This window comes from Halichoerus grypus, chromosome 4, assembly GCF_964656455.1.
Source record: "Halichoerus grypus chromosome 4, mHalGry1.hap1.1, whole genome shotgun sequence".
In the NCBI taxonomy this organism is placed as follows: domain Eukaryota; kingdom Metazoa; phylum Chordata; class Mammalia; order Carnivora; family Phocidae; genus Halichoerus; species Halichoerus grypus.
The window spans coordinates 159,695,656-159,708,327 of record NC_135715.1 but is presented as its reverse complement, the minus strand read 5'-3'; the positions used below and the strand labels follow the sequence as shown (position 1 = coordinate 159,708,327).

Here is a 12,672-nt window from a genome sequence, read left to right as displayed (position 1 = left end):
TAAATGACAGTAAAATATCAGCCAAATGTTGACTGACAGCTATATGCAGAAAGTAAAGTGATTTCTAAAATTAACTTGGTACATGACACATGTGTGGATGCTATGAACTTACTCCTTTCTCACACAAAATTTACTGTTTTACAGTAAAATATACACTTACCCATAGGCATTTTTTTAGTGTCCATATTTGTTTCATTTAAATGTAAACTTCCATTTTGTAGTTACTAGAGCATAATGCACAACTAGAAAGCAGAAGATTATGAAGAAAAATAATTTAGGACTTGACCCAGGCACGGTTAAATAGACATTAGGCCATGAATGTAGGCAAAGAGGGAAACTGAGAGAAAATTTTACATATGGGGGTTCAGGCATGGAAGGGGATCTGAAGCAGCTCCCACACACACCAGCCCCAGTGACACAGCTCATCACTCTGTCCTCAGGACCAAATGCTCTCAGCAGGCCTTTGGTCTCTCTCCTTTGAGAAGCTGAGATGGTGATCAAAAGAAAAAAAAATGTTACGAGGGCTCCATCAAGTAGGGTTTTTTGTGTTCCAGATGGTGAGGATCAACTCCCTCTGTAAATACCTGCAACGTGTCATGCTAGGATTCTGTGGCAGGCTCGCAACTTGAACATTTGAGTGAAAAATCACCCGCATCTTTTTTTTTTTTTTAATCCTAAGGGATTTTTTCCATCTTGAAGAGTAAAATTCCAGGTAATTCATAAGCTTAAATATTAAGGAAACACATCCGTAAGTACCTGTGAAGGCTCTGGGAATTTTTCACAACATAATACTTTTTATCGTCAATAATGAAACACATCATAGCATTGAAAAAAAAAAAAGCCTTTTGAAATCCTGCTGGGTGAGGCCTGAGAAAAGACTGAAGAAAAATCCCAAAATATATCTTATTCCTAGTCTATAATAAAAAATGCAGCTGATTATTTTAGCTGAAGATACACTTTTTTTTTTTTTTTGGTAGTTAGTTGGGGTGAATCTACCGGTGAAAGAGGCTGTACCCGACTCCTTACTTCTGCTTGTTATGTGGCTGAAGGGACCACAGAGGAATAAATTTGTCTCTTCAAACTGGTGATCTCCTGAAACGGTGTCAAAATGCTTTCAAAGCAAATGAACTGATTTGGGGGGAAATGTTTGTCATGAGTGCTGAAGATGCTCTAGCAATGCAGATATTTGTGTGTGTGTAAAAAAACCACAGGAAAACAAAAAGAAAACTCATCTCTGTGGGAGATAAACTGCTTCCAAAATTCGGCCTTGCACTCTATAATAACAAGCTCCTTTTTTTGACTATCTACTGTGTGAAGATTGTCACTTTTCTTTGGATGATTTGAATGCCCATTAATTTGTTGTTGTTGTTCCTTTCGGAGGTTTATTCCATTGTGAAGGTAAGGTTAGGGTATTCATAAGCTGAAGGTTGCAGCTTCCATATTTTGCAGAACACCAGGAAAGATCGCAGCTTTTTAAAACTTTCAATACCATCACTTTCTTTCTTTTTTTTTTTTTTTAAGATTTTATTTATTTGACAGAGAGACAGCGAGAGAGGGAACACAAGCAGGGGGAGTGGGAGAGGGAGAAGCAGGCTTCCCGGCTAGCAGGGAGCCTGATGCGGGGCTCAATCCCAGAACCCTGGGATCATGACCTGAGCTGAAGGCAGACACTTAACGACTGAGCCACCCAGGTGCCCCAATATCATCACTTTCAATGGAGTTTGGTGTCCTTAAATTTTTGAACATCCTGAACCTAAAACCTCAAGAGATATATACCAACTGCAACGTTCATTATGACATACCGTCAGCTTTTACAACTAAATCCAGCAATAGATTCAATGAACTGATGCTTTCAAAAGCCTCCTCATGTTCTTGACTGAATAAAACTCTCAAGGTAAAGTTTCTTGATAATAATTTCAAGGAAAAACACATCAAATCTTATCCAGGTTACCAACAGGATGACTTCAGGAGGTATTTTTATGATGTTGTGGTGGAAAACTCCATTTGAAAGTCATGAGGAATCCTGTTCTAATAGCTTTCATTAGGAGAGCTTGAATAGCTCTTAGAACTTAGTTTGATTCAAACTCTAAATGTAACTCACAGAAAAGATACCTGGAGAATAGAGACTGGGGAAGCAAGCTTGTTTTTTAATTTAAATTCAATTAGTCAACATATAGTACATCATTAGTCTCAGATGTAGTGTTCAACAATGTATCCGTTGCATATAGAACTGTTTATTAAAAAAAAAAAAGTAAATCAGTAGCTCTTTTAAAAAACCATTACTGCATTTTCACCAACCTCCGACGGCTGTGTTTCCCGCTCCTCTATAAATGAAATCAAAGCAGCCCCCCAGCCTTGACACAGAATGTGACTTTGGTTGCGCTCCGGCTTCCACAACGCCAAGGGCAGAAAGTGCATGGCAAGCTAGCCAGCTCATGCCTGTCAGTGGTACAAGGGCACAGAGCAAAACACACGAACTTCAAGATCAAAGCAGACATTTTTATAAAAACTGCCATTGCTACTTTTATTTTTCATCATAATTTTTCGTCGAGTTTGAAATTGTAATTAACACTAAGGAAGGCTGAGTTCACCAGAAGAGAGCTAGAGCTTAGAAAGCTTGAGAATCACTGTGAGGTAAGTGGAGTGTCCAGGTGAAGGAGTTATAGGCCAGGCCCTTTGAATTTAAAAAAAAATGCCACTCACCTGGTACCTGAATGTACTGCAGTGATGTCTGGAATGAAGATCTTCTAAAGCACTCTCGTAATTGTCTGCAAGGCTAGGATGGTGAACAGGGTCCTGAAAGGTAGAACCGTTGTAGATATTTAAAATAGGCCCGAATGGTCTTGGTAGGGAGGCTACCATGGTTCTTAACAAGGAGCTCTACTCGGAAGTCTAACATTTAGCAAGTACTTGGCCCACGCAGAACCCTGGGGGTAGCAACAGCTCCCTGACCAACAGGACACATGCTCTGGAAGGCCCATACCCACTACTACACATTATGAAGCACCAACTGAATATAGATCACTGACTTAGTCTCAGATGTAGTGTTCAACAATGTAACATCTTTATGTTTCTTATGATCCTCTCATATGCTTTCCTAAATGATTTGAGGACTTACAAACTAGTAAAAGCATGCCTGGGTGATCACTACTATCACCAAGACAACTACAAGGCAGTCTTCCCATGTTCCTCTGAAGCACTAGGGACCTACTGAGCCCTTTTCCTGCGACGACACATTTCACAATAACCTATGGAGTGGCTGCCATCATCATCTTATAGGTGAGAGAAATGAAGCTGAATCCAGAGAAGAGAGTCAAATGAGTGAAGGTGACCCAACAAGTGGGAGAGATGCTCTACTGAGAGGAAAGTATGTTCAAATCATGAACGTGGTCAGTTCCATTTACCATCCTCTTCAGAATCTGTGACACCTCCAGGTAGAACTTGAAGAGGAAGCTGATGATGAGAGTCCTCTTGAACTCCACCCTCCCGCCCGGAGCTGAGCCTGGAAGGGTAACTTCGTCCAGAACCAGCCTGCAAGCCGCATCCAGCATCTCTTCATTCCAGGGCCTATGGGAATCAAAGAGAACACTCATTACCTCACAGACTCAGCTCGTGTGTGAGACAAGTAATGACAGCGGAATGCAGGGAATAAGAGTAAAAGTTCCACAGCTGGGCAACCCACGTTCAAATCACAGTCCTTCACTCTCAAGGCGTCTGGTCCAGGCCCACCACTTCCTCATCAGTAAAAGGAGAATGAGAGTAGAACTCACCTCCTGGAATGTCATGAGAAAGAAATGACAACTTGTGTTAAGTCCTTACCCCAGCAGTAACGGACCCCTATATCACTAGAATATTTACTGCATGCCTGGTCCTGTTGTAATCACCTTGTATGTATTCACTCATTTAATCCTATGAGGTGGGGATGATTATCGCCCTTTGACAGATACGGAAAGGCACTGTAAGGTTAAGTAAGCTGACTGAGATCACATAGTTAATCGGGGCTGACTGAGTTCATGCTTTTAACCATTCCTCTTTGTTTACCTTTGAAATGGTAACTGATAACCTAGTAAATGCTCCAGAAATATCAGCTATTAGTATTATCTATAGAAACAAAAGTCATGTAAGCAAATGACTTTAGCCATTTATTATAAAACAAACTCCCACAGTCTATTTTTTATTGTGGTAAATTATTCTCTCATGGTAGAAAATGCATATTTTCGAGTGTAAGCAAACCAGCCTCTTTCACTGGAAGTCTGGGCAGAGGAAATTGTTCCATATGCAGACTCTGTGTCTGGGGAAGGAGAAAATTTCTGCTCACCAGGGTAACCAGGTGTGACATTCAGTGTTGATGGACAGAGGTTAAAATGGCCCTGGCCAAGAGTACTTGCTCAACAAAATTCAGATTTCCATCTGGATATTATGCACAGCTAAAAAGAGAATCCTGTGTATCTTACTCCGGTCCAATTTAAAGACTCATAAGGGGGAAAAGATGGCGGAGGAGTAGGGGACCCTATTTCAACTGGTCCCCGGAATTGAGCTGGATATCTACCAGACCACTCTGAGCACCCACGAAACCAGCCTGAGATGTAAGAAGATCTGGATCTCTACAAACAGAATATCGCGGGCGGTTGGTTTTGAGGTATGAAGCGGAGAGCCGTGATTCTGTGGGCAGATATCGGAGGATAAACGGCGGCGGGAGGGTGTCTGGACGTGGGGATCCTACACCGCTGGTGAGTGACAGCCTCGTGTGCTGGGGATGGGCACAGACTCGCAGACCGGTAGCACCGGGAAAGAACTTTAGGGCAGCCCCCGGGGCAGAAAACCAGACCGGCGGGGTCCCGCGCACGCCAACCGCAGGCCCCCCGGACAGAAACCGGAGCGACGGTGGCGCGCACGCGAACTGCAGCCTCCGAGATGGAAGCCCGGTGCGCCGGGGTTGTGCGGGTGAACTGCAACCCCCGGGGGTGGAAACCCCAAGCAGCGGAGTCGTGCGCGCCCGCGGGTGAACTGGGAGCGGCTGGCGGTTTTAGAAGCACAAAGGGCAGAGACGTGCCCCGACCTGGAGGCAGGACTGGGGGCACTGCGGAGGGGCGCACAACCCAAGACGCTGCAGTTTAGAGCAGCACGGACAGAAACGGAGACAGTGTGGCCTGGAGAGCTCACTGAAGAACAGACTGAGGTCTCTCTGCTCTGAGGCAGAGGGTTGGAAACGGTCTCTTCTGCTCTGACTCGCAGAAGAGACGCGGAAACGCGCCAGAGAACAAAAGCCCCAAAGACTGATTCCCGCTGAGCCCATCCCCTGCCACAGGGGCGCAGGGCAACTCCACCCAAACAGGGTTGCCTGAGTAACAGCGCGGCAGGCCGCTCCCGCAGAAGACAGGCTGGGAAAACAAGAGGCCAGCAACCCTAAGGTCCCAAGAAAACAGGTGCATCTTGCTTGGGTTCTGGTCAGTATTTTCGACTCTATACATTCCCTCAAACACCCATCAACAGAATGACTAGGAGGAGGAGCCCCCAAAACAGAAAAGACTCAGAGATTATGACTTATGCTGCAGATTTACAAATGGATGCAGATATAACCAAGATGTCGGAGATGGAATTCAGGCTAGCAATTGTGAAGACAATGGCTAGAATGGAGAAATCAATTAATGGCAACATAGAGTCTCTAAGGGCAGAAATAAAAGGGGTTTGGCAGAACTTAAAAATGCTATCAATGAGATCCAATCCAATCTAGATAATCTAACAGCTAGGGTAACTGAGACAGAAGAGAGAATAAGCGATCTGGAAGACAGTATAATAGATAAAAAGGGAAAAGAGGAGGCCAGGGAAAAACAACTCAGAATCCATGAAAATAGAATCAGAGAAATAAGTGACACCATGAGGCGTTCCAATGTCAGAATCATTGGAATCCCGGAGGGAGTGGAGAGAGAGAGGGGGCTAGAAGATGTATTTGAGCAAATCGTAGCTGAGAACTTCCCTAATCTGGGGAATGAAACAAACATTCGAGTCCTAGAGGCAGAGAGGACCCCTCCTAAGATCAAGGAAAACAGGCCAACACCCCGGCATGTAATAGTAAAACTTGCAAATCTTAGAACCAAGGAAACCATCTTAAGGGCAGTTAGCGGGAAGAGATTCCTTACATACAGAGGGAGGAACATCAGAATAACGTCAGACCTATCCACAGACACCTGGCAAGCCAGAAAGGCCTGGCAAGACATATTCAGGGTACTAAATGAGAAGAACATGCAGCCAAGAATACTTTATCTGGCAAGGCTTTCATTTAGAATGGATGGAGAGATGCAGAGCTTCCACGACCGGCAGAAGTTGAAAGAATATGTGACCACTAAGCCGGCCCTGCAAGAAATATTAAGGGGGGTTCTATAAAAGGAGAAAGACCCCAAGAGTGATCTACAACAGAAATTTACAGGGACAGTCTATAAAAACAACGTCTTCACAGGCAACATGATGACAATTAATTCATACCTTTCAATAATCACTCTCAACATGAATGGCCTAAACGCTCCCATAAAACGGCACAGGGTTGCAGATTGGATAAAAAGACAGGACCCATCCATATGCTGTCTACAAGAGACTCATTTTGAACCTAAAGATACATCCAGACTGAAAGTGAAGGGATGGAGATCTATCTTCCATGCCAGTGGACCTCAAAAGAAAGTTGGGGTAGGAATTCTTTTATCAGACAAATTAGATTTTAAACTAAAGTCTGTAATAAGAGACACAGAAGGACACTATATCATTCTTAAAGGGTCTATCCAACAAGAAGATCTAACAATTGTAAATATCTATGCCCCCAACATGGGAGCAGCCATATACATAAGCCAACTGTTAACCAAAATAAAGAGTCATATTGATAACAATACGTTAATTGTAGGAGACCTCAATACTCCACTCTCAGCAATGGACAGATCATCTAAGCAGAAAATCAACAAGGAAACAAGAGCTTTGAATGATACATTGGACCAGATGGACCTCATAGATATTTACAGAACATTCCACCCTAAAACAACAGAATACTCATTCTTCTCGAGCGCACATGGAACTTTCTCCAGAATAGACCATATACTGGGTCACAAATCAGGTCTCAACCGATACCAAAAGATTGAGATTATTCCCTGCATATTCTCAGACCACAATGCTCTAAAACTGGAACTCAATCACAAAAAAAAAAATTTGGCAGAAATTCAAACACTTGGAAGCTAAAGACCACTCTGCTCAAGAATGTTTGGGTCAACCAGGAAATCAAAGAAGAACTTAAACAATTCATGGAAATCAATGAGAATGAAAACACATCGGTCCAAAATCTATGGGATACTGCAAAGGCGGTCCTAAGGGGGAAATACATAGCCATCCAAGCCTCACTCAAAAAAATAGAAAAATCCCGAATTCACCAACTAACTCTACACCTTAAAGAACTAGAGAAAAAGCAACAAACGACACCTAAGCCACGCATTAGAAGAGAAATAATTAAAATTAGAGCAGAAATCAATGAATTAGAAACCAGAAACACAGTAGATCAGATCAACGAAACTAGAAGTTGGTTCTTTGAAAGAATTAATAAGATTGATAAACCACTGGCCAGACTTATCCAAAAGAAGAGAGAAAGGACCCAAATTAATAAAATTATGAATGAAAGGGGAGAGATCACGACTAACACCAAGGAAATAGAAACAATTATTAGAAATTATTATCAACAACTATATGCCAATAAACTGAGCAATCTGGATGAAATGGAGGCCTTCCTGGAAACCTATAAGCTGCCAAGACTGAAACAGGAAGAAATTGACAACCTGAATAGGCCAATAACCAGTAACGAGATTGAAGCAGTGATCAAAAACCTCCCAAAAAACAAGAGTCCAGGGCCTGATGGATTCCCTGGGGAATTCTACCAAACATTCAAAGAAGAAATAATACCTATTCTACCGAAGCTGTTTCAAAAAATAGAAACAGAAGGAAAACTTCCAAACTCATTCTATGAGGCCAGCATTACCTTAATCCCCAAACCAGGCCAAGACCCCATCAAAAAGGAGAATTTCAGACCGATATCCCTGATGAATATGGATTCCAAAATCCTCAACAAAATCCTAGCTAATAGGATCCAACAATACATTAAAAGGATCATCCACCATGACCAAGTGGGATTTATCCCCGGGATGCAAGGGTGGTTCAACATTCGCAAATCAATCAATGTGATAGAACACATTAATAAGAGGAGGGAGAAGAACCATATGGTCCTCTCAATTGATGCAGAAAAAGCATTTGACAAAATACAACATCCTTTCCTGATTAAAACTCTCCAGAGTATAGGGATAGAGGGAACATCCCTCAAGCTCATAAAATCCATCTATGAAAAACCCACAGCAAATATCATCCTCACTGGGGAAAAGCTGAGTGCCTTTCCCTTAAGATCAGGAACACGTCAAGGGTGCCCACTCTCACCACTGTTGTTCAACATAGTACTAGAAGTCCTAGCAACAGCAATCAGACAACAGAAAGAAATAAAAGGTATTCAAATTGGCAAAGAAGAAGTCAAATTCTCTCTTTTCGCAGACGACATGATACTTTATGTGGAAAACCCAAAAGACTCCACCCCCAAATTACTAGAACTCATCCAGCAATTCAGTAATGTGGCAGGATACAAAATCAATGCACAGAAATCAGTTGCTTTCTTATACACTAACAACGCAACTGTAGAAAGAGAAATTAAAGAAAATGCATATTTTCTTATTTTGCTTACTGTGTCTACTGTACTATTGGGAGATGGGTTCTCTCTCTCTTTCCTTCTCCCTCTCCCTGCCCTCTCTGTCACACACACACATGCACATGCACACACACAGACTACATGATGCCCACTTCAGAATTCACTCTAATCAAGACACATGGAAATAATCATGAAATCGTCCTGGAATCCCATGCCATTGAATAGGAAGGTGGTAAGCATGTTTCTTCTTGTAACTGTGCCACCACACAAAGAGCTGCTGCAGTACTTGGAGTCTGAGGACAGGATTCCGTACCTTCCGATGAGTTCCTGGCAGGAATTCTTTGCACAGACGGTGGTCGGCCCAACGCCTCCATATGAGATGGATAACTCTCTGATGATGCCACCCCCTTCTCCAAAAAAGACTCTCATTCCCGAATTGACGATGGCAAGCGCATTCTGTTGCCGCTGGGCTTGTCGGAAGCCTGACACAAATTCCCACTGAAGGCGAAAGAGGTGGCACATGCAGAAATACAGTGAGGGACAACGATGCACGGAACAGTTTATGTACGCTGCCTCTCGGTCCCTTGTCACACTCTCTGTTATGGGCTGCACCGTGCCCCCTAAAATTGATATGTTAAAGTCCTAACCCCCAGTACTTCAGAACGTGACTGTATTTGGAGACTTTGTCTTTAAAGAGGTATTTACATTAAAATGAGGTAATTACGGTGGGCTCTCATCTAACATGATGGTGTCCTCATAAGCGTTAATTTGGACATAAACAGGGAAAACACAGGGAGAAGATGCTCATCTACGAGCCAAGGAGAGAAGCCTCTGAAGAAACCGATCTTGCTGACATCTTGATATCAGACTCCTAGCCTTCCAAATTGTGAGAAAATAAAGTTCTATTGGTTAAGCCACTGAGCCTATGGTTCCTTATGATGGCAGCCCTAGCAAACTACTACACCCTTCAAGGCAGGCTTGATTATTCCCATTTTATAGATGAGGAATTTAAGCCTCAGAGTGCTTCGGTAGTAAGTTCAGGTCACAGATCCTGAAACCAGGATTCAGTAGAGTCTGAATTCACTTTGAGTCCAAAGTCCTTCTTTCCCCTAAGTTCTATTGGAAGTGCATTTTTTTTAGCCTCTTTCAAACCCCAAGATATAGGTAGAGCATATTTTCAAGTCTTCTTTATGGAAAAGCCTTATGTGTCAAAAAATTTATAAACATCTATAGGGAAGTAACTTCAGAGTTTGGGTCAGGTAGAGATAGAGACAGAAAGAGACAGAGAGGCAGACAGAGAATGGTAGAGACAAAGGTCTCTTGATTCTAGGAATGATCAGGGAGCACATAACACAAGTAAAAAGTAACTACTCACAAATACTGTAATCTCCCCTGTAAATAGTCAACACCTTTTCTTAACTCACCATGTGTTGGAATTAACAAGCTTCAGACTCACAGTAAAAGCATGAGACTGAAAGGACATGCTCACCTTCCTCGAGTGGGGTATGTTCACTGAGATTAAGATCTCTTCAGGCTTCAGATCTGCGCTGGGGCACCTTCTGAGAAACTCCTCGTTTAAAGGAACCTGTCGTTTTCCTTCTGTGGAAAGAAATGACACTTTCCCTGGAATCTGTTCTGTTAAACAATAAAACTTTGCAAACAATTCTACCAAATATCTGATGAAACTGGTTGTCTGGGAAAAGAAGTGTTCTTTCTATGCTTAGCAAATCTTTCCCCCTACAATGGCATCTTGTGACTAGGTCCCACCTGTGTTGTTGTTGTTGTTTGCTTCTTTGCTTGCTTATAAATAAAAATATCTAGCAGAGTGGCCCAGAGATCACATAGAACAGGACATGAACAGTCCTCTTCCCAAACAGCAAAATTCATTCTGAGCTTTGTAAGTAGGCAGTAGATATTAATATCCCTCTTGATATTCTGATCAAGTCACTCAACAAACATGTACTGTTTATAACCAGGAACCATACTAGGTTCAGTAATGAATAAATAAATTGCCTTTAATAAATGTATACTAGTGAGGTGCTGCCTTATTATTTTTTATATCTTTCTCCAGCACTTAAAGAATTTCTGTTCTCCAATCAATACACTGGGGGAGGAACCACTTAAAGCTATAATGTAATATGACTTTAGGATGAAAGCTAATAAGCTTTCATTTTACATTCACATCACAAGATATGTTTCTCATCATATGATTGTTTTAAAGGGATGTTACTTGAACATACAACTCTGAATACTAACCTTCCTCCTTAAGATAATTTTGTGGTTCAGATGATATGAAGAGTGGGTATTTAACAATGCAGGTAATAGAAGTCTAGTCCATATTTTTAAATGAAAATAAAAACAGATTTATAAGGGACCAATTAGCAATAACTATTAACCAAGATGGAATAAGAGAAATATATTAGAAGCCCTGGACTTTGTTTCAAAAACAAAACTCATATAAACACAGAATGGAGCCCAACCATTTTCAACAAAAAAAGGTCTGTAGGCTTCCATCAATGAACAATTAAGTGTGAGCGCACAACATGACAGGAGGGCCACAACCCCCCTGTACCACCTGGAGGAAGTCTTCAACAAAGGGGCTCTGTAGGCCTCAACAGACTTTAGTTCTCTCTACTACTCAGGGCACAGCAGGACACTAACCAACACAAGCATGGTCAGTGTAGGGTGACCAGTACAGGAAAATACCTAGCACACGGCCTCAAAAGAAAGCGACGAAGACATTGGAAGTGTATGGAATTAGGAAAAGACTGGGCAAATTTCCAGCATCCAGAAAGGTGGAGAAAATTATTAATATTACAAAGAATAATCATTTTCAAAACTGGACCTCCTGCCTCCCCGGAGGGAAAAATGGGTAAGAGGAGCAGGTTTAATAATCTCCAAGGAGTTGTCACTTACTTTTTGATAGCAAGTTGAGGGTACAGTTGCCCACGGCCAGGATGGGATTCAGATCTGAATCTAGGTGCCTGCTCACGATATGGCCCCCTAAAGACTTTTTAAAATAATGAGTTATTTTCAATACCTGTTATATAATTATAAAAACACAATTGATAAAGTAAGGATTAAGCAAGGTTTTGGAGAATTATTATTTTTTGTCTGTTCTAAAAGAACAAAAAATGTCGATTTGTCAGAGATAGTCATGTAAGACATGTATGCCAGAGTTTACCATCATCAAATACATACAGCCATGTTCCTGATCTGGGATCCAGCCAGAGTTCTCAAATGCTTCAAGAGAGCTCGGTACATCTGTGTCTTCTCCTCTGGGAGGTTCTGGATTACTTCACCCAAGATGTACTTCACCTGAGTCAGGCTGAGGCCAGCACCTAAGGTCAGCTCTGAAGTGAAATCATTTATAAATAATGCAGTGTGATCACTGCTGACCTGGAAATGTCATTAGACCAAAGTTACAGACATGGGATCTTTTTTCCTGGATACTTGCTGCTCTGCTTATTGATGGTAGTGGTGGTGGTGGTGATGGAGGCAGTGGTGGAGATTATGGAGGTGATGGTGGTGGTGGTGACAGAGGTGATGGAGATGGTGATAGAGGTGATGGGGGTGGTGGTGGTGGTGGTGATGGAGGTGGAGGTGATGGTGGTGGTTGTTGTGATGGAGTTGGTGATGAAGGTGTAGAGGTGATGGAGGTGATGATGGAGGTGGTGCTGGTGGTAGTGTTAATGGAGGTGATGCTGGTGATGAAGGTAGAGGTGGTGGTAGTGATGAAGGTGATGTAGACTAAATGTTTTTACTATGCTGAATGCTTCACAGAATCTCCTTGAATCTTAAGAAATCTTTGAGAGAATAGCCCCATTTCACTGATGAAGAAACTGAGATTCAGAACTCAATTAAGTTCTCACAGCTAATATGCGAAATAGTCAAGAATTAGACTCCAGAGCTAGACTCCAAACCCACATTTATATTACTTCTCATCATTGTTA

At 42.1% G+C, this 12,672-nt stretch overlaps 1 protein-coding gene across 4 annotated transcripts in view; it reads right to left on the bottom strand.

The window, feature by feature from the left end:
* LOC118539727 (aldehyde oxidase) overlaps nucleotides 1-12,672 on the bottom strand; it is an 80,211-nt gene that overhangs the window by 43,434 nt on the left and 24,105 nt on the right. For all 4 annotated transcript variants that reach the window (XM_078071162.1, XM_036098498.2, XM_036098493.2 and 1 more), the window contains 6 exons: nucleotides 11,921-12,072; nucleotides 11,636-11,729; nucleotides 10,209-10,318; nucleotides 9,033-9,217; nucleotides 3,405-3,567; nucleotides 2,704-2,796 (listed from right to left, as the gene is read on the bottom strand). In XM_078071162.1, coding sequence (XP_077927288.1) covers nucleotides 2,704-2,796; nucleotides 3,405-3,567; nucleotides 9,033-9,217; nucleotides 10,209-10,318; nucleotides 11,636-11,729; nucleotides 11,921-12,072 — 797 coding nt within the window. The remainder of the gene's footprint in view (nucleotides 1-2,703; nucleotides 2,797-3,404; nucleotides 3,568-9,032; nucleotides 9,218-10,208; nucleotides 10,319-11,635; nucleotides 11,730-11,920; nucleotides 12,073-12,672) is intronic.